The following is a 26,073-nucleotide window of genomic DNA, read 5'->3' as shown; positions in this document are numbered from 1 at the left end:
TCCTTGCATTTATTTTAATAGAAATGATTGTGCGTTTACAATTGTGCTAGTTTATGTTGACGATTTGTTAATCGTGAGTAACAGTATTAATAGAATAAAATTAATTAAAGCACATTTGATGAAAACCGTAACGACTAAAGACTTAGGTGAGGCGAAGTACTGCCTACGTATAAAAATTATTAAGGAAGATGACAAGATAATGCTGTCCCAAAGGAGATACATTAAAGAAATTCTAAAAAGATTTAAAATGGAAAATTGTAAGCCTTGTGATACTTTTTTTGAAGTAGGTAACTTCTGCACAAACGGCGTCGACTGTAAAAAGGTTAACGTACCATATAGAGAATTGATAGGATCATTAATCTATTTATCGGTATGTACTAGACCCGATATAATGAAAAATGCGGTATATTTATCTCAATTTCTTTTTAATTTTGATAGTACTTACTAGACCGCAGCGAAGCGAATATTGCGATATTTACAGAGCACAATTGATCTGGCCTTAACATTAAAAAACGATAAGCAAGATCTAATAGGTTTTGTAGATGCCGATTAGAGCTCGGATAAAAATGATAGAAAATCTTTTACAGGATACGCAATTTATATTAAGTAGTGGTGCGATATCGTGGAAATCGCAAAAGCAAGCTGAGGCGGAATATATGGCCATAGCGAAGTCAATGAAGGAAATGATTTGGTTAAGAAACTTCTTCAAAGAATTAAACATTAATTATCAACTTAGATTATAGAGGGTGAGTCTTCTAGCATGACGACCTCAAATAACTCGTAAGGTATTCGTTGTACGAAAAAATGTTTCTCTAATCTGTTTTTTATTACCTTACTTTTTTATTGAGATATTAGGGACACCTTCAGTTTTTTAAGTGGAATGTCTAATATTTTTTTTCGAATTCAGATAAATCATCAAATTTTGCGTAAAAAAGTATTACACAAAGTGGAACTTCAAATGAATAATTACTGTGATATCTTCAAATTAATAATCTTCGACTTTGTTTACGACAGCAGGTCATGTCTGTAAACAAGTTCCCCGTTAGATGTTAGAAATCATCAACACGAAATGCTTATTTAGTATCTCAGTAAGCGTTAAAGTCGTATTGAAAAAGGTGCTACATTTTTATTATGATGTTCAGTAACAGTGAAAAATACGATATGTCTATACGATATTGTTTATGGTGCGTGTGAAGAAAATGCTATAAGAGCTAAGATCTTGTACTAAGCTAAGTATCCTAATCGAAATCAGCCATCGCATTCTACTTTCTTAAGGCTTAGTCAAAGACTCAAAGAACATGGCAATTTTAATGTACAAAAACGTAAAAGATATCGCAAAATTGTAAATAACGAAGGATGTCGTACTTAAACTTTAGCAACTATTGCCCATAATCCGCATATCAGTACTCGGCAGATTTCGCGTGGTATGGGCATTTGTCAAAGCAGTGTTGTGCGTATTCTTCATTCGGAGAACTTTCATCCGTATCATCTATCAGTACATCAAAAACTACATGGACAAGACTTTGAAGAACGCGTACAGTTCTGTGAGTGGTTTTTGTACCAGATGCAAGATTCAAATGGTACATTTGTACAGACTGTTTTATGAACTAAAGAAGCCACATTCACAAATTGCGAAAATGTTAATACAAAAAATACACATTATTGGGCAACAGAGAACCCACATTGGCTTCATGAAGTTGACCACCAACACAGGTGGAATTTGAATGTTTGGTGCGGCATAATTGATCACCAGATCATTGGACCATACTTCATTGAAAGATCACTAACAGGTTAAACGTACTCTACATTCTTATTTGAAACACTGCCAGACCTATTAGAAAATATACCACGTTTAATACGTTAAATAATGTGATGTCAACATGACGGCTGTCCAGCACATTATGCTCGGCAATCGCGGCAAGTATTAAGTAGAATGTTTCCTAATCGTTGGATCGGACGTGGCAGTAACATTGTTTGGCCAGCTCGCTCACCACATTTAACGCTGATGGACTATTTCCTTAAAGTATTATATTTATAATATTGTATGAGTTAGGCTCATCCCTATCTCTCTTTATCAATTGTTCAATATCATACATTTAAAGGGCTTCGCTGTGACCGTTAGCGACTCGTCAACGAAGTTTGACTTTGTTATGCTTGCGCGACCACGCCCGAGTCTTGCCGGCCGGCGAGAGACAAAATTCAAGCGCTCGTTTTCGCACACGTCGGTTAGGAGCCAGTCGCGGAAGAACCTGTGAGTTCGTCAGGCTCTTCACAACAAAAACCGCGAAGAAAGGAGCAATAAAGAGACTGTTTTCCACGAGACCAGGGTGAATCATTGCCTGAATTGTCCCCAGTCCAGTGGGCCAGTTTATCCTTAATTTTTTTAGGTTCAATCGGATCGGTTCGCCAGATTTAGCCCGAGACAAAACACAATAAAAAATTTGTTTTCATTAAGAAAGGTATTGTTGAATTAATTTTAATTTAATTTTTTTAAACATTGGCTTAATTTTGCTCCTTACTGTAATTAATACGGATTAAACAGGCGTATAATATTTTACACGCTATTGTTCCAAGGAGAGAAGAATACTCAAGCTAGCGTGCAATACTTATAAAAAATGACGCATACTTAGAGGGTGTTCGGCTACCCCTAGGAAACATTTTAATGGGAGATTCTAAAAGCCACAATAAGACAAAAATCAACAAGACTAATTTGTTAATTGAGGCTTCGTTAAAAAGTTTGCAACGCTAGTTTCGCGACACGCCGGTTAGGTGGCGCCGGAGGGCCGCAGTACCGAGTTCGGGTCTCCTTCCGAAGCAGCGGAATCGAGGCGGGTATAAAGCGCAGGTATTGCTAATGTTAGATATACAGGATACTTGGTAACTGGTGGTACAAGCGAAAAGGAGGTGATTCCACATGAAAAAATAAGTCTAAAATATACAATAAAAATTTTTCATGTAAAGCTTTGTTTTCGAGAAAATCGGCTTTGAATTTTCGCCGGTTACGCGTGTACTAAATCATGTCTTGTTATAACATATCTCGCTGTAGATCATTGTCTTGATTGAAGTTTATGTTGATAAACACTTCCAGTATCATGGAATTGTTTATTAACTTAAACTTAAACTTAAACTGCAATAATACCAATCGAGACAATCATCTATAACGAGATCCGCTATAACAAAGCATGGTTTAGTGCACGCACACCTGGCGAAAACTCGAAGGCGATTTTCTCGAAAACAAAGCCTTACATGAAAAATTTTTATTCTATATTTTAGACTTATTTTTTCATGTAGAATCACCCCCTTTTCGCTTGTACCACCAGTTACCAAACACCCTATATATTTATTGCGTTAGTTCCGGCGTTGGGTCATGTTGCGTTGCAAGTCTGGAAGTAACCGGTTTGGTGTGAGTATGTACAAGAGTTTACTAACTTACAACTAGTGCCTCACAAGCTAGAATATTATATAAAAGCGCATGCGGGCGCTGCAACGATTCGATTTCGCGGCGCGGCGCGACGAGATATCGATCCCGCATCAATTAATGGCGTCGTTACAATATCGTTTTGCGAATCCTACAATTAACAAGGGTATTGTCCTAACGGTTGGATGTTCTCCTTTATTGCACTGAACTACGCTGTTCAAGCTTCGAGAGAACTCTTATATACCTGGGGCTCTTATATACACGGCCGCACGCGAAACCTGCTGCGAGAGCGACATTTTTGTATATAATAGATTCCTGGGGTAGATAAACTAACCCAGAAACTTATGATAGAAAATTTAAAGAAGCGACAATTTGCCTACGTGCACATTGAAAGTGATACCTCTCAAGTCTACGCGTCTATATACATATGTCAACCATGTGACGTGTATTTTTACCATCATGTTAAGAACTATACAGGGTGTTCGGCCACCCCTGGGAAAAATTTTAATGGGAGATCCTAGAGGCCAAAATAAGACGAAAATCAAGAATACCAATTTGTTGATGGAGGCTTCGTTAAGAAGTTATTAACAATTAAATTAAAAAATTTCAAATCGTTTTGAAAAAATTATTTCCTATTACAAGGGTCGATTATAATCATTTCTTATGAATAGATATACCCCGGAAATTCTACCCAGTTTGGAGAAAAAAATTCGAGAAGGTGGGAAATTTTTCAACAAAATTAAAAAATTTTAAATCGTTCTAAAAAAATTATTTTTGATTGCAGGGACTAATTATAATAATTTTTGGTCAATAGACATACCCTCGAAATCCTAACCATTTTCGAGAAAAAAATTCTTTACCGAAAATATAATTTCAGGCCAAAATGCTTCCTTTAAAATGCGAATCTTTAAAACACCATAACTTCTGAACGGATTGGACGATTTTAATGTTCAGAAAGCCAAACGCCGCGTATTTTAGTGTAGAATATGTAACAATTATAAAAATATTGGAAAGGTTGTTCCTTGGCCCCGTAATGTTAGAAAACCCCCATAAAAATGGTCCAATTTTCAACTTATATAGCCATAACTCCTATAATAGCGAATATATTTCAATGAAACTTTTTTCTGAAGTAGAGCCCATAGGTACCTACAAAAAAGTATTAAACAACTTTTCTGTAGGATGTCAAGCGAAATTATTAAAAATCAAAAACGAATTTTTAAGGAAAATCGACAGGGGGTAGGTGCCCAAATTTTTCATCAAAAAAAAATTTTCAAATCGTTCCAAAAAAATTATTTTTAGTTGCGGGGATCAATTATAATCATTTTCGGTGAATAGACATACTCCCGAAATCTTACCCACTTTTGAGAAAAAAATTCAGTATTGGCGGAACTTTAAATGTTAATAACTTCTTAACGAAGCCACCATCAACAAATTGGTATTCTTGATTTTCGTCTTATTTTGGCCTCTAGAATCCCCCATTAAAATTTTTCCCAAGGGTGGCCGAACACCCTGTATAAGAAAAATACAGAATTGTTGGTCGGTGGCAATTCAAAATCGTAATTTAACCACAAGGAAAGACGTAATCAAAATTCAATTTATCGTGCACAATCAACTGCAAGCACCAATTTATGGCGACATGATAAGATAAATATAAGTATACATATATATATATTTTTTTAATTTGAATTTAGCTGTTATTTGCAATATACGTAGTACATGAATTTGGATGGTATTTTTCGTAAAAACAGCCAATACATAAAAATTTAAAGCATCACTTATACCTAATGGAAGTTCAGTTTTCACAGAAATTAGAAAAGTTTGTGAGTGATAAAATGTAAGTGATTTTCGGATAGTCGTGAGGCATACCAAGCATATTTATAATAAAAATAAGTATATTGAAATTCGGTATAGAATAAATATAATTACAAAAAGACCATATACAGGGTGTTCCGTAAATGGTGTAAGAACCGGAAATGTGGGGTAGCTGAGATGATTCTGAACAACAATTTCCTTTGCAAAAATGTCGGATGGAGCTTCGTTTTTGAATTATTAACGAAAAACATTGACGAATCACGGCGCGCGCCTTTCGCGCGCTCAGGGCCGTCCGAACTAAGAGAGCCACCGCGTCGGATAGGTAGCAAGATGTGCATTGAAGATACGGCGAGGAACGAATACAAATAATTAAAAATACTACTACTGCAACTGTTACCCCTGCGGATTGGATAAATCAACCAGCTAAATCGTATTTATTAATTATTTGTATTCGCTGTTTCCATGGAAGAAGGAATAAAATGTGACAAGATGCTCTCGGAATTTCTAGGAAATTAATCCTTCGGACTCGAGTGACGCTTCTCGCCAGAGTGTTTTAAAATTAAAATAAGAATTATTTTCAGAAAATTAAAATAAATACGGTAAGAACCATTTGTAACCGTTTATTATTAAAAACTGTACTGGAAATGCAGACTGGATTTGTGCGTACCGAAACATTCCTCGAATGCAAAGGGTTAATAGAGAAATAATTGAAATTCGGCTTACCCATTTACCTATAAGTTGACCTGCTGCGCTGACAATAAGGCCCGGTTAGGGCACCGCTGTCGATTACAGCAAGGTCGAAGACCCTAACGAAAATCAGCTGATGGGACGGCTCGGTCACTGCACCCGCTTCTTACCCCGAAAACACTTCACAGCACGGTCACTGGCACTTTTCACTTTCTCATTTTCGGGGTGAGAAGCGGATGCAATGACCGGACCATCCCATCAGTTGATTTTCGTTGAGGTTTTCAACCTTGCTGTAATCGACAGCGGTGCACTAACCGGGCCTTATTGTCAGCGCAGCAGGTCAACTTATAGGTAAATGGGTAAGCCGAATTTCAATTATTTCTCTATTAACCCTTTGCATTCGAGGAATGTTTCGGTACGCACAAATCCAGTCTGCATTTCCAGTACAGTTTTTAATAATAAACGGTTACAAATGGTTCTTACCGTATTTATTTTAATTTTCTGAAAATAATTCTTATTTTAATTTTAAAACTTTCTGGCAAGAAGCGTCACTCGAGTGCGAAGGATTAATTTCCTAAAAATTCCAATAGCATTTTCCCACATTTTATTCCTTCTTCCTGTGGTAGTATTTTTAATTATTTGTATTCGTTCCTCGACGTATCTTCATTTTTGCAAAGGTAATTGTTGTTCAGAATCGTCTCAGCTACCCCACATTTCCGGTTCTTACACCATTTACGGAATACCCTGTATAATATACCTGTAATAACTTTAATGTTAAATATCTCAAAAACTATGAGTCGTCTACGTCCAAAACCGGATACTATTCGATTCAGGACCATAATATCTATCAATGTGCGAAATTTGATAAAAAAACGAACGTCAGGCCTCAAAACCTCTCCTGGTAAGTCTCACGGATGATCTATTCACGTATTTTTCAATATTTTTTTTAATTTAGCTGGCATAAATGCCTCGATTTTGTACAAAGAAAATACAGGAGAAAATATATAGAGACAAAATTTTTTACTCAAGTGAGCAGTGGAACGTGACACTAATTATCGAGAAACTCGGAAAGAATAAATATGGAAGGAACATTGACTAATTTTATTACAGATTCTTATAATCGTAAAACATGTCAAATTAAGTATTGTAAAGACAATAAAGCCACAAAAATCTATTCTAAATGCAAGAAATATATTTGCAGAAAATGTACATTGAAGACACCTTGTTTCAGAAAAAATGTGGTGGGCAATGAATTAAAAATTTTCTTTTAATTGTATTAATAGATTATGTTTTTGTTTTTTATAGAAATGGACAAACTTTAGTTTTGCTAGAAATAGAGAGTGAGAAGATGATTATGCAATAAATATGTTTAAAATTAGTAAAATTTAATTTAAAATTTAAAAAAGTTAATTAGAAAAAATAAATATTTTAAACTTCTATGTGCAAGTTTATGGTCTCTCACATACCTATTTAGGGCCCCTTTCTAGCTAGTGGACCACAGGTTAAAAATTATTACACTACACTAAATAATAATCCTCGATTTAATAATGAAGTGCACTAAAAATATGTATGCATATAATACTAACAGTTCTCTATTATGATAATTAAAATTTGAAGACTCACCTCTATTGTGTTATTTCCTAGACGAATGGAATAAACGTAGATATTAGGAAGAGTTGCTTCTATCAACTTTTTTATTGCTCCCAAGCTGAACGAAAAACAGCAACTATCTCCTGTGAAATGTTATTTGTATTTTAATTATAGCATGATTAAGTATGATAAAATAAAACAATAACTATAATAAAACATTAACATGTCATTAACAAAGTTACTTATAATATTGTATACTTAATATACTTATTGTAAAACAATCATTTAACAATACTATGACAATTGTGCGTAATTACTTTAATTTCCATTAAATTTAACTAAAAATTTCCCTAAACTACAAAATATTTCTGAAATATAAAACTAAACATTCAGAAGACATATTACCTATTTATCATGAGAATAAAAAATGCTTCCTTTTTGAGTTGTAATCACTTTTTGTTTACAACCGATTTTTTTATGAACTCACGTTAAGAAGTTTAACAAATTCTAATAAATGATTCTCTCCTTATATCATTATACACAGTGTTTGGCCACCCCTGAGAAAAATTTTAATGGGACATTCTAGAGGCCAAAATAAGACGAAAATCAAGAATACCAATTTGTTGATTGAGGCTTCGTTAAAGAATTATTAACGTTTAAAGTTCCGCCTGTAGAATGGCAATCCGCGCACAGCTGCGTTGTGGCAGGTCACGTGCTAGTGGTTCTCACGCAGCATGAAAAATTCTACTTACCGACGTTACCGACAGCCTTAAATGTTTGTGTCAACTTATGGGAACGCGAACACCTTACGTTGAATAAGATTCAACCCGTCTAATGAAAATCCAGAAGGGTATATTAAAATTCGCCCGACGAGATTTTCACACAAAAAGGGTGAATGTCACTTCCAATACACAATGTTGTGCACAAAGAACACGATTGTCCACAGTGTCCGCGAGTGTCCACAAATAATCCTTTCAGGCACATACCACTATGCAATTAAATAAACTCGCACCGCGATTATGTTATTCGTGACTGTTTCTGTGTACGTGTACCACGATTGTTCCAAGTTATTTACGAATAGAATTGTTATTAATTTTTCAAATACACTTCAATTTAAAAATGTAAAAAGGAATCTAATAAGTATTCACTAATTGTAGCGTGAACTGTCTTGACCAAATCTTTTTTAAAACTGACTAGCTGGCTGATCCGTTGCCGATTCTGTCCGTTGTCTTCATTGAATGTAGAGTGCACGCGCGCGTGTGTGTGTGTGATAAGCAAGACGAGTGAAGTAAGAATCGGGGCCCTGTTCGGCATTTGTTTCTCTGAACCACGTCGATCGATGGCACAGTCAGCTGGTAGTATCATTACATTACTCGACGTGTACGCAAATCGAGGTGAAAATTTCGTTCATCCGCAGATTCCTACTTACATTTTTAAATTAAAGTGTATTTGAAAAATTAGTAACAGTTCTATTTATAAGTAACTCGGAACAATTGTGGTATACGTACACAGAAACACTCACGAATAACATAATCGCGGTGCATGTTTATTTAATTGCATAGTAGTTAGTGCCTGTAAAGATTATTTGTGAACACTCGCGGACACTGCGGACAATCCTGGGGCGTGTATGATCGCGTGTGAGTGATTTTTGTGCACAACATTGTATATTGGAAATGGCATTCACCCTTTCTCTGTGAAAATCTCGTCGGGCGAGTTTTGATATGCCCTTCTGGATTTTCATAAGACAGGTTGAATCTTATTCAACGTAAGGTGTTCGCATTTCCATAAGTGGACAAAAATCTAAGGCTGTCGATAACGTCGGTAAGTAGAGTTTTTCATGCTGCGTGAGAACCACTAGCACTGGCTTGCCGCAACCTTCCACGCAAACGCAGCTGTACGCAGATTGCCATACTACAGGCGGAACTTTAAACGTTAATAACTTTGTAACGAAGCCTCCATCAACTAATTGGTATTCTTGATTTTCGTTTTATTTTGGTTTCTAGAATCTCCCATGAAAATTTTTTCCAGGGGTGGCCAAACACCCTGTATACATATACTCATAAAGTTAATTCCTTATTTTACAAATAGCCTGTGTATACATATGTGTATATATACTTAATGTTTTAATAACTTCATAGAAATACGTTGAAGACAAAAGCAATTTTTGTTTATATTACTTCTGACAGATGATCGATGATAGCCATTATCGATATAATAGTGTTCAATGTCGATAGGTGTCGTGATACATATATTGTTTTGTTTTCTGTTGCGCAGTTCAAACATTCTCACAGAGTACGCGTCGTCTATGTATTATGTATACACACATTATTCCTTTAATTTACTTCTAAATATACGTTCACTTTGGACATTTATATTAAGGAAATGTGTCAGGAGGACAAATAGGATAGTCTTCTCAAATTTTTTCAGATTTAAAAATTTTAAATTACATTGAAATTTATTCGATTGTTTAGACGCAGTTTCCTCTGGACACGGGTCTGCCATCTGATAATACTGCACTGTCTTTTTCAATCCCATCCATAGTCAACTCATATGTATTTACGCACACACTAAAGCTGTCTGCCCATCAATACTAATTCAGTGAATAGTTTCTCAATTGATCGCTATCTATGAGGACAGGACGCTAAAGTCACCACCAAATTTTCAAGTTGGTATGGCAGTCAGATTGGTCCACGAAAATCCATAAGATGAAAGCACAGACGAAGTATACGAGTAGACCTTATGGATGTGCGTTCATATATTTATACTACTGTCGTAATTAGTTTTGTATATGCAGCCGTCGGCAGGTGTCGCCAGGTCCTAGCCGCGGATTTTGTTTTTCCGGCCACGCGTGGTGACCGATTCGCGGCTGTTCGGCAGGAGTCTGGCACGCCGGCCATTGAAGAACCACGAACAATAAAGTTTAATTTTTATGCCACAATTCTTAGAAGTGAGATTCACCGTGTGTCCGCGATAATTCGTTAGGAGCGGCGATTCTGATTGAACTAGACATTGTTTGGTGAACACGTGTGGATCGTTGTGCTTTATACGGAGCACGTGGAGTTGTGCGCGTTTTCTGCTGATTCGCGGGTGCAGTGGTGAAAGGCAGACTGGTGTACCGATTCGGTGGTTGAAAACTAAAGCCAAAGGGCGAGGGAATTTACATTTTCCGAAAGGATAGCCGAGCAAGACGTACAAGAGTAAAAGACGTAAAAGACTGCCTGCGTTTGACACGGTCACAGGTGAGCTCACTATAGAACAATGGTTTGAGAAAATCGAAGAATACGGAGATTTATATGCATGGGACGAGATTTCCGTGATTCACTATGCGTTGGCAAAAATGGTTGGAGCGGCGTGCGGAGGGTGCACACACCCAGACTCCCTTTAAAGCTATGCGGCTTTGGAGCCTCCCAAAGGTCCTACCGATAGATCAGTACCGCCTCGTGGAGTGCTCTTCGTGCAAAAGCTACTGCGAATCCTCTTCGAAAACCCGTCGGTGTACGAGTCGACCATACACCCTACGGAGGAGTTCGGGTTCAAAGCGCCTACCTTCCGTCACGCCGCCTACCATATACGGTCCCCGGGTAGGCTTTATTGCGCGGTTGGACCTACTTGGAATTTCCTGCAAAAAAACACTTATTCTCATGGTCCCCGGAATTAACGGTCGCTGTGCAGTAATTATAAAGTGTCGCGGGAAATCTCTTTGTTTCAGCAATCAAGGTCCAGTCCAGCCGAGGCAACGCCGCTGAGGTCATCTCCTGGCCCGATAAAAATATATATAATTTTTTTTTATATTTTTTAAATTTCAATTTTTTTATTTTTTCAATAAACGGCTTGTCGCGCTACGACAAGCGAAAAAATATTAATAACACTTGTCAATTGACTTCCCCTGTTATTTCCCTCGTTCGGACCCCGGTTAAAACCCCTAAATTCTAACAATCTTCAGTCTTCTACATATGTACATCATCAAGCCTTTCTTCTTTGAATGTAGATTAACTTGTTTTATTTCCAATTAATTTATATTTACAGGCATGTCTCTATAAATTTCAAATCCATTAATCAATTTGAATTTGTGATATTATGTCAGCCAGTTTCGAAAATATGGTTTCGAGAAAAACACATTTAAAATTTTTGGTGTTATTATTAACCGCTGGGTACTCTTCCCTTTAAATGGCTATAACTTTGTTATTTCTACGAATTTTAATGAGTCTACGTTTATTATATTTGCTAAATAAAATGGACGAGTTGCGAGCCAAAGATCAGTTGCGGGGTTTTTAAAAAGGACAAATTGGCATTTTTGTTCTCATTAATGTTTGTAGCGTGTTTGCAAGGGATATGTCCGATATATATGTGTTGGAATCCATTAAAAAGTTTTTGTTTTCAAATTGAATATTACTTCACGTTGTGTAAATAAAGTTATGTTGGCCCTAATCGATACTTAAATGTAATCGATGCAAAGAATGTCATCGGGAACGCAAACGTGCGTTTGGTTGGCGTTGACGTTTGGATGTGGCCTTTGAAGGTAGTCGAGTTGGTTGTCTGGTTACCGGAACGTTTGAAAAAAGAAGTATTTGAAAAACAAAAGAACAGAATTAAAAAAAGGTTTTTAGACTGAAAGGACGTGCGGGAAAATTAGAAAAAGAATCCCTGCAAAGGACTTATCGGTTAATATTGTGCATTTTTTCGTGTTGTTTAAGTGTTTATGTGATAGTTAACAGTTATTAGTTTATTTAGTTCAAAAATTTAAACAAAACAAGAAATGCATAGAATAACGAGATAGAAGCTCGGTCGCCCAAGAGGACTTAATACAAGTCGCCCTAGAGAAATGGCTAATGAAATGGTTTCTTCGACATATGTATATAATCAATTCATTTTCCTTCAATAATTCTCCATTGCAAAAATTCTACAGTATTCTTACATTTTTTTATATTTTAAAATTTTCCCATGTTATTAGAAAGTAGGTATACGGCGAAAGCTATACAACTTTATAATTCCTAGCGTGTATAATATGTGTATGTATATAACGCACTATCGCTTGGTGTAGAAAGTCGACGAATCTTCAAAAAGCACCCAGGTCTGGTTTCGTGAAATATAAGGTCTATCAGTCATGATGACTTTTGTCGTTTACTGACGATTCGAACGGGTGGCGATGCCCAGGCCTGCTTTCGAGAAATGTAAGCGACGTCAGCGATGCAAGAACAAGAAGGAAAGCGAATATCAGCCTGTTCTTCTCGCCTTTTCCGAATCTCTACGAGCTCATGTACACGCAATAGTGTGCGAAAGTGAAATGAGGAGTTTCTGGGGCCCCCGATGCGCGGTCTGATAACACTGATTTCGGATCGCAAATACGTTTTTGCCGAGTTATTTTTTAAATAAATGATGTATTACCATTTAAAATAAAAAATAGAGGATTTGCGGTTGTATGTATCAATGAAATACATCCTTAGGTATTTTAATAATCTTGAAATTTTTAAATAATCTTAATCGATTGATTATTCCAATAAAATTAATCGATTAATGTCCAATGATGGACTGTACAGCTTTCATTCCGTTAAAAAATAATAAAATTTCTGTAATTTCATTCTCTATCTCACTTCTTCTTGTGTTCATTTCTAAATCTGTTGGTAACGTTGCGAGTGACACGGAAATGGTAATGGGGCTCTAGAGCCCCAGAGAAACGGGCCGAAAAAATACATTAGGTGAAAGGTCTACCCGTATATCTCGTCTGTGATTTCAGTGTGACGATTGAATCGCGGGATAACATACCGACGCTTCAGAGGATGCAAGACAGTGTGATCATGATGAAAAAACAAATGGAAGTAAGAGTAAAAGTGACGCGTTGTTATCTGAAGTGAATATTCGTGAGAAATGTAATAAGATGAATATGTAAGACATAAATACGGGACGTACTTAGCATAAGTTTCAAAAATATAGCAGTTTTAATTGCGGTAAAATAGGGCATAAATGTGCGGATTCTAGATCCATAAATAAGCGTAACGAATTAAGCAATTGTGAGTGACGTGATGATAACGATAGCTTGCAATGTAAAACCGAGGAAAAAGGTTAAAATATGGTGCTTAGATAATGGCGCAACAAAGCACATGTTGTTGTGCGCCGAATCGACCTCCTTCGATTCCAACACGAGGTTCATGGTAAAGAAACATCCTTTTCTTCAAGTTCTCACTTCTACGCGCAAGCCCTACCATGAGCCCCCTAACTGCACATTTGGGGAAAGTTGACCTGCTCGTCGACAAACAGGGGCAATCGATGTCTTCGTTTCGACGTGGCACGCACCCCCTTCCAAGGGCATCGTTGCAAGGGTGCTTGGAAGAGAGGAGACGGCGTCGGAACGCTCTTAAAGACAGTTTGTTACGAGAGTCGAACCAAACACCATTCACTACATTCTTACAATCTCACATCGCCAACCAGACACATCATACATTGTACTTCATCGTGTGTAATAAACATTTATAAACTCAATTCTTACAAACCTCGCTACCCTCCATCCCGAATATTAATTTATTTCGAAAAGACGCGAGCCAAAAATTTGAAACATTGAATAATAGTGAACATTCAAGAGTATATACAGCCGCGGAACATTACATAATTACATAGATTCGACGGGCATAGGTGACGTTAAATTAAATACAAAGACGAATCACTGCGTGACAAATGCAATGAAATTAAAAAATACAATGTATGTACCGCGCTTACGAAATAACTTATTGTCTGTATTGTGCGTTACAAACAATGGATATGCGGTTAAATTTGAAAAGGATCGTGCGATAATTACACACAAAGGCAGTTCAGTGGCCTTTACGGTGACAAAACGTGATAATTTATATATAGTAAATGAAATAGAAAATAGTGCCATGTCCGCGAATATAAACAATGACGTAAGCTTAAATAAATGGCATCAGAGGTACGGGCACCTCAACATATATGATTTAAAAGTAATGAAAAGTAAAAACATCGTACACGGTATGGATCTTGAATTGAATGCGAAAGAAATAAATTTGTAGCATGTGCGCGAAATGTAAGATACATGTTAAACCTTTTAAGAAATTGAATAATCGGACGAAAGAAATATTAGAATTAGTACATTCGGACATATGTGGTCCAATGAACGTTGAATCGATTGGCGGAGCTAGGTATTTTGTAACGTTCATAGATGATTGTACTAGGTATACCGAGGTAGTAATGCTTTGAAATCGATTTGACGTATTACAAGCGTTTAAAAATTGCAAGAGTAAGGTAGAAAATCAAACCGGTCGAAGAATAAAAGTTTTGCATGCGGATAACGGGCGAGAGTATTTGTCAAAAAAATTTACAAACTTTTTCGGAGAAGAGGAGATTTCGCGTCAGCTGAGCGTCGAATATACGCCGCAGAAGAACGGTGTAGCGGGGCGAACAAACAGGACGCTCGTTGAAATGGCTCGATGTATGAAGTTACAAGCAAAACCAGATTCTTTGTGGGGTGAAATGATCAATACGACAGCATACCTACGAAACAGATGCGCGACGAAATCTATTGTAGAAATGACACCGTACGAAGCTTGGGCGGGTTGTAAACCTTATGTGGGTTTTTTTTAGATCTATAGGTAGCGAAGTGATCGCATTAAATAAAAATCGAAATCGAGGAAAATTTCCCGGTACAAAAACCCGGAAGAAACTCGGTACAAAAACAATAATGAAATCAAGAAATATTAAATTTTTTAAGAGAATTACACCTAATGAAGACACGTCAAAGGATGCCATTGCGGGAATAGACCCTCTTAACCAGGGATGCCCCTGAAGAAGAGTACAATAAAGAAGAACTTAAAGTAAGTGAAGATTTAGACAATTAACGAGGACGAGGTCGTACACGAATATTAAAAACCGGTAAGGTCGGGAGACCGAGAAAAATTCACCATATTCGAAAAACCGAATTACCAGATTCTCTGTTTAGGAATTCATATTCAACGCGAGGAATCAAGCGGTAGTATCCATTTGTCACAGAAATGGTACAATATAGAAGAATTAATTAAAAAATTCGGCATGTAAAATGCGAAACCAATTTCCACGCTATTTGAAGCAAACCTCAAAATAATAAAGGAAATGGGCCCAAAGAATGAAGATAAAAAACATGAGATGAAATTCAAGCCATACAAAGAATTAATTGGTGAATTAATTTACCTGGGGAACGCTACGAGACCGAATATTGCTTTTGCAGCAAGCACTTTGAGTCATTTTTGCTCAGAGTCCGGCAAAATGCACTGGCAGATAGCAAAAAGAGTGCTTGAAGAATACGTCGAGCTATGACATCACATACAACAAAACGGATAAATACCATAAAGACTACACTGATACGGATTGTGCCGGAGATATTGAGAGCTTCTGCACAGGGAATGTATTGACATTATCTGGAAGTCCAATTAGTTGGAAGTCAAAGAAGCAGGCTTCTTTGACATTGTCAACAATGGAAGCTGAGTACACCGCACTGACGGAAGTTTCACGAGAAATAATACATATATATTAAAGGACTGTTACTCTATATGGGTTTTAATATGTGTGTGAATGCTCCGATTAAAATATTTTGTAATAATCAAAGCGCAATAAAACTAGCTAAGGACGCTGTGTACCACAAACGTAGTAAACACGTCGATATACAATATCATTTCACTCGGGAACTAGTAGTAAGAAAGGAAATCCTAATTGAATATCTGGAGACAAATGCAATGATAGCCGATATATTTACGAAATTATTAACCAAAGACAAACATAATCGATGCGTAAAAATGTTAAATATGTACTAACCAATGAATTTGATTACAGTTTCTCTACGTAAAAATATTAATGAAACGGCGTATATCGATAGAAGAGGTGATAGATGATCGATGATAACCGTTATCGATATAAAAAAAAAAAATTGTTAGCGTTCAATGTCGATAGGTGTCGCGATAGATATACTGTTTTGTTTTCTATTCTGCAGTCCGAACATGTCTCTCTATTATGTTGTTGCGACCCCGTGGTCGGTGGTTTCGGGAAATAAGGTGGTGGGACGGTGCCTGTGAAGCGCTGAACCGCTCTGCTCGGCGAGACGCGCAAAAATTAAACTGTTCGATACGTTTAAAATACTTCAACAACTTTATTCAGTACTGTTCCTTAGATATTTCTAAATTGCGATTGGAAAGCGTTCTCTAGTGCAGGACGATAGCTCGTATAGATTGAGAGAGAGCGGGCAAGCCGGGCCCTGTCTTGTATACCCAGCGTCCCGATCGTCCTTTTTCCGTCCTTTTGCCGGTTGTCAAAGTTCCCGGCGCGTGCCATAGAATATTCTCGATCCTTCAAGCGAGACCCGGCGACACGGCCAACCGATCGATTCTTGCACACACACGTAGGTGGGACATATACATACAGCCTACCTCTAACGGTCTAAACTACATTGTATACACAAAGTAACTGTAACGGTCTACAAATGCTCGGTTTTCGGCTAGATTTCTTCGCATTGGGTTTCCTACAATAATAATACGTATTACAATACACGAGTTCGTTTGAATCTAGCTCGCTCGCATCGCGGCCTCGATGGGGATAAAACCAGTTCCAATTAATTCCCGCTGCGGCGCTACGTACATCAAACCCACGTTCATGCGAATGCGTAACAATGTATACACACATTATTCCTTTAATTTACTTCTAAATATACGTTCACTTTGGACATATACATATATCAAGGAAACGTGTAAACTTATTACAAAACCCAACAAGTTCACATTAGTTGTTTATATTAATTTTTTTTAAATAAGTTCAGTGCCCCTACATTCAATTTATTATATCTCCGTTTTAAATTTAAATACTTTAAGCGTTATAAAGTATAAAATTTAACACTTTGTCAATCACCCATTCTTTGTAAACTCTACACAGAAATGTGGCATTAGTTAAACTTTTATAATTCATAAAATATAGAAATTAATAACATGTGAAATAATACTACGCATTTTATCTCTGGGAAACTAATCATGAATAAAATATCTTCAAATATCAAATTATAATTAACTTGTAATGAATATAAAAATACTCACTAATATCTCATGTTAAAGAAGACAATTTATGTGTAATTTTAACATTATCACTAACAATTATTTTTACTTAATAAAACAATTCATAAAATAACTGATCTTCTTAAACACGCGTAGGGAGTCTTACGAAATGTGCTTAATCGAGTTTCGAAAGAATTAAACTGTGTACAGGATGATCAGCCACCTCTAGGAAAAATTCACATGAGCGATTTTAGAGACCAAAATAAGATGAAAATTAAGAATACCAATTAGTTGATGGAGGCTTCGTTACAAAGTTATTAACGTTTAAAGTTCCGCCTGTAGAATAGCAATCTGCGTACAGCTGCGTTCGCGTGGAAGGTTGCGGCAGGCCAGTGCTAGTGGTTCTCACGCAGCATGAAAAATTCCACTTACCGACGTTATCGACAGCCTTAGATGTTTGTGTCCACTCATGGGAACGGGAACACCTTACGTTGAATGAGATTCAACCTGTCTTATAAAAATCCCGAAGGATATATCAAAACTCGCCCGACGAGATTTTCACAGAGAAAGGGTGAATGCCACTTCCAATACACAATGTTGTGAACAAAAATTACCCACACGCGGTCGCCCCACGATTGTCCACAGTGTCTGCAAGTGTCCACAAATAATCCTTTCAGGCACTAACTACTATGCAATTAAATAAACATGCACCGCGATTATGTAATTCGTAAGTGTTTCTGTGTACGTGTACCACAATTGTTCCGAGTTACTTACAAATAGAACTGTTATTCATTTTTTAAATACACTTTAATTTCAAAATGTAAAAAGGAGTTCAATAAGTATTCACTAATTGTCTGTAACACTGTATATCTTACGTGCTACTTAATACATAACTGAATGAAATATGTCTAAAATGGGTCGTGTGGACGATCATGGAGCGTGTATGATCGTGTATGGGTGATTTTTGTGCATAACATTGTGTATTGAGACTGGTATTCACACTTTCTCTGTGAAAATCTCGTCGGGCGAGTTTTGATATGCCCCTCTGGATTTTCATAAGACAGGTTGAATTTCATTCAACGTAACGTGTTCGTGTTCCCATAAGTGGACACAAAAATCTAAGGCTATCGATAACGTCGGTAAATAGAATTTTTCATACTGCGTGAAAACCACTAGCAATGGCCTGTTTTGCAGATTGCCGTTCTAGAGTCGGAACTTTAAACGTTAATAATTTTTTAACGAAGCCTGAATCAATAAATTGCTATTCTTGATTTTCGTCTTCTTTTTGTTTCTAGAATCTCCCATTAAAATTTTTCCTAGGGGCGGCCGAACACCCTGTATACATAAGATTTCCAACGTAAGTAATTGTAAATATGTATACCCTTCGAAAATTAAGTCTGATGTATTATAACTTCTTAATGTTATCATTCATTTTAAATTAATTAGGATTAGTATAAATACAGTGTTTATGTGAGGATTATATGTGGGGGCTGCAGAAATAAAGCACTGTAAATTTCACTTATTATAAGTGAATGTGCCCAGGGTGGGGCAATACCTATTAGCACCTCAGATATCTCAGAAACTGTACGTTTCACAGAAATATTTGCCGAAATAAAATTACACAGCACGAAGGGGGCCATCCGGTGACGATACTACTTTTTTTACAGGTGGAGATACTTCGGACATTGGAAGGTCACCTCCATTTTTTTAAATGGATTGCTATGTTTTTTCTTCCATACCATAAAAGAGGATCTTAAAACGAGTTCAACGATCTATTACATAAGGTCATTGAAGGTCATAGAAAGTAAAGGAAGGCGATAATACTTACGGTTTTGGTAATAAATGATACATACGTTTACAGTAGGTGTTCGAAATAATGACCATTACTGTTAATGCACCATTCGATTCTTTTTAGGACTGCAAGTCTTAGAGTGTCACAACCTATTGACGTACAGGCTGCAATAATTCGCTGCTGCATGTCGTAAGGTGTAGCTGGAACTTCTTTGTACACTTTCTCTTTCAGTGTTCCCCACAGAAAGAAATCTAGAGGTGTTAAGTCTGGTGAACGAGCTCGCCACGATATTAGACCGCCGCGTCCAATCCAACGATCTCGAAATTTGTCATCGAGTTCCCTTTGCGCAATCAATGAATAATGTGTTGGACATCCATCATGTTGATACCACATGGTTTGTTGTATAAGTAAAGATAATTCTTCTAGCAAAATATCCAATGTATCCTTAATAAAATTAGCATAGATGTTGTCATTCAAATTTCCATTGATAAAATAAGGACCAATAATTGTATCACCTATGATATCGCACCATACATTCACAGACCATTGTTTTTGACGTTCAACCTGTCGCAGCCAATGTGGATTTTCCGGTGCCGACAAAAGGCATGTTATGCAAATTAACATTTTCGCGATTTGTGAATGTTGTTTCATCAGCAAATAAAACGGTATTAAGAAAAAATTCATTGTTTTGAATCTGACGTTCAGTCCATCGACAAAACTCAACGCGACTCATGAAGTCGTTCCTATGCGCAATTCTTGGTGAAGACTAGAATGTTACGGATGAAATTTGTGACGGTGCAAAATGCGAAGTACGCTCCTCCTACTAATGCCAGATGCACGTTCAATTTGTCGCGAACTAATACGAAGATTTCTAGTCAGACTTGCGGGCACACCGATTTCCATTTCTTCGTTAGTTACTCGTTTCTGGTGTTCACTTTTACGAACACTTAAATTAACGGTTTGCCTAAGTTTATCACACACATTTCTAAATGTTTGATGCGAAGGCTGAGACCGATGTGAATATCGTTCAGCATACAAATTTTTCGCCCTTACAAAATTTTGTTGGCATTCACCATAAATAATAAGCATATCGACTTGCCCTTTAAACAGATACATCATGCCCCACTGACCGATTTATCGATGTTAATCTTATCATGTTTATCTTATTCTGCAAACTTATTAAAGTGTCCTTCAAGCAGTGTTTATTCTCAATGAAGTAAACGGTAAGCATTACGCCTTCCTCTACTGTTTACAATAGGTATATTTCATTTACTACCAAAACCGTAAGTATTATCGTCTTTTTCTACTTTCTATGACCTCCAATGACCTTATGTGATAGGTGGTTGAACTCGTTTTAAGATCCTCTATCATGATACGGAAGCAAAAACATACCGATCCATTTAAAAAAATAGAGGTGACCTTCAAATGTCTGAAGTACCTCCACCTGCGAAGAAACTATTATCGCCACCAGTTGGCCCCCTTCGCACTGTGTAATTTTATTTCTGCAAATATTTCACTGTATATTCTATGCATAGAGATGTCAGTCAAAGCCCCGGGTGCACCGGGGACACCTTACAGAGGTGCCAGAAATGCACCGAAGGTGCTCTCTCACACTATGCCAGATCACGCGTACGTGAGCTCGTGGAGTTTCGGAAAGTCGACAAAGACAAACTGACGCATGCCCTCTTCCTCGATTCTCCGAAGCTGCCCGAAGTAATTCCGGACCGCCTCGTGGGAGTCGAGAGAGAAAGGCTCACATTTGCCTTCTCGCTCTTAACAATTGAAATCCGACCTCCCGTCTACGCCATACGATTTGGAATCTCGAGCCGTGATTCTCGACTGCCCCGGCATTTTTACTTTTCGACCTATGTAGGCGCACACACGCAAAGTACCCATAATGGAAAAAAAATTTTGTAAAACTTATTTTACGGAAATACACGTTTTAAGACCCCCTGATCATATTTTAATTATTGAAAAAGAAGAAATTTTTTTTATTATTCCCATGTATGAGCGTACATATGTATATTAATAATACGATTTTTCAAAATCAAAATTCTTTAAGATTGAAAATTAATAAATTAAAATGAGAGTCCTCTCTTTGCCAGTATTGTGCACGCTGTGGCATTTTTCAATAAGAAGAGTTCGTATTTTTATATCATAAACAAAATAGTAGAATTAATAGTTGCACAAATTAATTAATAATGATTTTCCTCGATATGTTTTGAGATAACCGTATCAATTTGTTATGACCAACTAAATATTATGTTTGATTTGGCTTAACTTTGTATGAAAAAATAATTGTATCGATCCATCAAAATTAATAACGTGCACCATCAAACCGATTAGAAACAAAGGAAAAGTGATCCCGCTTGCCAGTTTAATACAAAGTATGGGTTGGATTTAAAATTTTAAAAGGACCTAGTCGAATATTTTTAAAGGTACAAAACATAGCGTTTCATTTTAGAACAGTAACATGAGTTAGCAGGTAATGTCATAAAACTGTTTTACCCAGTTATATCCCTTTTTACCTGAAGTATAAGGTAAAAAGTACGAGGTACAAGGTACGAATATATGAGAATCGTTCACATTTTATCAATGTAAATGAAGTGGCCTTTCCATCTGAGTTAAATACAAAATTTTGTAATTTCTGTGGAAACAGAACTTTCATTAGATGTACGTGGTGCTTAAAATTTTTATGTTTTGACTGTTTTTACGAAAAGTACCATCCAGATTCATGTACTTCATACATTGTAAATAACATATGTTAAATGTAATTGGTTTAATTCAACTTTAAAAAAAAAAATATTCGAAGGTCAGACAAAAATATAATGTCACGCCACGCTGATTGGTGGTGAATATAGTTCTATTTCTGAAGATAAGTGCTTGTAATAACTTTAATAATATTTAAAAATAAAACCTAACCCAAAACCGTGTACCATTCCAACTTTGCCTTGTTAGAACCGAGTTTTCAATTTGTCTTAGCGAAAATCGCAGCTGGTTAAGCTGCTTACCTGTTTTCAATTACCAAACATTTATTTCTCAATTAACCCTTTGCGAGTGAGACCATTTTGCACATTATTCTAAAACATTTGTGGTATTCGTTTTCAATGCGATTTAAGTAAGCCTGTAATGTATAAGATTTCATTTAAGTTTTTCTTTTCTAGAGAAGATAAAGAAAAAGTTCATTTAATTTTTTTTACATAAAATTTAATTTTTCCTAAAATTTATATGAAACATTTAAAAGATTTTTTTATAAATTATGCCTATGTATCGGAACAACTATAAAATAGGAGGTATAATTATTATTATCCATGGGCTTATTATAGTCGAAGTCTAATCGGACTTCGAAATGAGAACATAAAACTTAAATGTAAAGTTCCATTTAAATTCATTCAGTCATTTATACTCAATCGTAGTAATAATATACATACACCCTTGGACAAAAAGATAGCACATGTGTGCTATCATTAAGTTCTCATGTATAGAGTCGGAATCTCCCAAGTTAGGCGAATGGCATATAAACAGTATTTTGTAGTAGTATAATATATGACCTTAAAACTGTATCTCCGCTATTCCTCTTGTATTTACCAACAACAATTGTGAAATCCGGTCGGCGAAATGATAGCACGCTTTCAAATATTGTAATGTTTATTATCTATTAAATTGTACAAAAATAGAAAACTTTTTTAGTATTTAATAGTGCGTGGATCCGCCCTTATTCTCCACCACCTCCAGCATCCGTTTCGGCAAAGAACGATAGAGTTTTTTAATATAATCTAGTGATATGTTTCTCCATTCCTCTTCAAGGCACTTTTTTAGTTCATTAATATTTTGAAATTGCCTATTTTCCTTATAAACGGCTTGGCTTAGTTTGCTCCAACAGTTTTCAATGATGTTTAAATCGGGGGAACATGCATGCCAGTCCAAAACTGCAATATTTTCTTTTGAAAAATATTCTTTTACAACCTTGGCGGTGTGAACTGCGGCATTATCTTGCTGAAAGATAAAATCTTCTCTTGCAATATGTGTTGCGTACTTCGCAATTTGTTTCTGTATCAAATTACGATAAGTTGTAGCGTTCATTTTGCTGTTAATTGATATTAAATCGGTCTTTCCATTGTACCCAATACCTGCCCAAAGCATAATACTACCTCCACCCATTTGACGCCGTATTTGTGACAATTTTTTTTTCCGTACATCATGGTAATAAAAATTGAATCCATCTGGGCCATCTAAATTAAATCTCTTTTCAACTGTGAATACAACTTTCCTCCACTTCTTGTTCCACCGTATATGTTCTTTGGCAAAATGTAACCGATGCTCCTTGTGATTCTCTTTTAAGGCTAGTCTTTGTTTTAATTTTATGCGCTTTATGTGCGCGGATTGTTGTAATACAGGTCTGACATTCCGAGGATTAGTTTTTACGCCAACTTTTTCAGCAATTTCACGTGTGGTAATCGCGGAAGGTCTCCCACTACTTTTTTTTGTTCCATAATTATTCACATCTTCCAATAAATTATAAATAACTTTCCGACTTCTGCTGACAATTTTCGCAATTTTAGAAATTGTAAAATTTTCTTTCTTTAATTTCAAAATTGTTTTAATTTCTTCATAATTGAGTTGTTTTCCACGTCCCATTGTTTGAATAGAAATTTGTAAGAATTCTAATGAAATTCTTCTACCATGTACGACGTCTATACTACTCGGAATACACAGAAGTACTAAGAAATAAAAACAAAATGCTTGGTGTGCTATCATTTCGCCGACCGAATTTCACAATTATTGTTGGTAAATACAAGAGGAATAGCGATGTTAAGGCCATATATTATACTACTACAAAATACTGTTTATATGCCATTCGCCTAACTTGGGAGATTCCGACTCTATACATGAGAACTTAATGATAGCATACATGTGCTATCTTTTTATGTATTTCCGTAAAATAAATTTTACAAAATTTTTTTTTCATTACGGGTACTTCGCTTATGTGCGCCTACATACGTCGGAAAGTAAAAATGCCTGAGCAGTCGAAAATCTCGGCTCGAAATTCCAAATCGTATGCCGTTGACGGGAGGTCGGATTTCAGTTGTCAAGAGCGGGAAGGCAAATGTGAGCCGTTCTCTCTCGACTCCCACGAGACAGTCCGAAATTACTTCGGGCAACTTTGGAGAATCGAGAAAGAGGGCATGCGTCAGTTTGCCTTTGCCGACTTTTCGAAACTCTACGAGCTCACGTACGCGTGATCTGGCATGTGTGAGTAGTGTACCGGTTGCTGAATCTGCAATATGTATTTACAGTAATTATATAAATCTAGTGTCTTGATAGCTTCAATACGAAATCGGTATTTTTCTGCGTATTTTTGCGTTTTTAATTTTTCACGCCTAGGATTTCGAATCGAAAAATCGGAAAAAATTCTTAAACACGTACCTCGATAACCACAATGCACCAGATTTTTTTCATAACTTTCGTACTCGATTAAATAGGGGAAATAGGCACAAATTCGCTAATCCGAATTTTCCCTATAACTATCCTTCCGAACAAGATAGGGGGTTGAAATTTGGCACAGAATGTTTTTTTCTGATACTCTATCCATCGTATGTCAAATTTGGTTCAAAGGCACATTTGACCCTCTTATTCGGCTATACCCTATATCCACCTTTTAGTTGACAAACGGATCGTATTCCGATTCATTCGAGTGCGCCCAGGAGTCTTGTTCGGGATTTTCCAATCGAGATTCCACGAAATCAATACTGCTATTCAGGTGTGATCGAGAAATACACCAGTAGGATGTTCGATCCTCCGTGCAGAATTGAGTGGTCGGCTCCATTGTTTACACGATTGACACAAGGAAGTTGGCGGATACCGTCTTGATTTCCTTGTGATTGCCGCTCGGCTAAGCAGACACCTAAGGGAGGCATCTACGTGGTGTACCTCCAGGTGGGTTCACTGTAGTCAGGTCAGCGTCCTCTTAGGACGCCTGACTTTTCGGTTCTCGACCCCTTACTCCTACGAATCCCGCAACGGGCAATAAATATCGTGCTGTTGGACCTCGTAGTGCAACCATCGATCAACAGGTTGCCTGTTAGAACGTCTGAGAGTAGCCGCAGACCATCGATCGGGCCGATGCACTGCGTTTCGACGCACAGACTTAGTGGGCAAACTCACGGGAGTCATGCATTTGGAGCCTTACAACCTCTACTTGCCGCCCCGTCCATTAGGTAATCAACTACAATCGACGTAGATAAGAAATTAATTCTTTATCTGCACCAAACAAAATACAGTTCAGGAGTCTCGCTTGAGCCACGGTAGCGACTAGACGTGTGTTTAGTAGCAGCGAGTGTTTACATAGTGAGAGAAACGTTATGTTCCGTTGTTTCCGATACACTGTATACAAAAACTCAGTGTTTTCCACAATAGAAGCATTTGTGTCATTATTATTTTTATAAATATGAAGACATCGGCAATATCTAACACCACAGTGAATCAACTTACTGCGGGGTCACCTGGAATCTCATACGCCAAAACTGTACAACAAATGCAATATCCAACAAAGGAACAAACAATAATTCTAGATTCTATAGAGGGATATTCAGTGCAAGATTATACATTAGCCGTGGGTAGTATCGTACAGCCAAGTAATGTTCGGTTTGTGTCTAGAATATCTCACAGGCGGATATGTTTATATCTGAGTACAAAGGAGCTGATAGAAGAACTTGTAGAAAAACGAGCAACTGTGAAAATTGGGACGCACAATTTGA

General features: G+C 36.8%; 1 protein-coding gene across 4 annotated transcripts in view; it reads right to left on the bottom strand.

Annotated features, from left to right (window-relative positions):
* Positions 1–26,073, bottom strand: part of Ppt1 (Palmitoyl-protein thioesterase 1) — a 482,953-nt gene that overhangs the window by 308,246 nt on the left and 148,634 nt on the right. For all 4 annotated transcript variants that reach the window (XM_076768402.1, XM_076768417.1, XM_076768410.1 and 1 more), the window contains one exon: positions 7,541–7,650. In XM_076768402.1, coding sequence (XP_076624517.1) covers positions 7,541–7,650 — 110 coding nt within the window. The remainder of the gene's footprint in view (positions 1–7,540; positions 7,651–26,073) is intronic.

This window comes from Colletes latitarsis, chromosome 1 (assembly GCF_051014445.1).
Source record: "Colletes latitarsis isolate SP2378_abdomen chromosome 1, iyColLati1, whole genome shotgun sequence".
NCBI lineage: Eukaryota > Metazoa > Arthropoda > Insecta > Hymenoptera > Colletidae > Colletes > Colletes latitarsis.
Note: the sequence above shows the minus strand (reverse complement) of the source record. Positions and strands in the feature narration are given on the sequence as shown.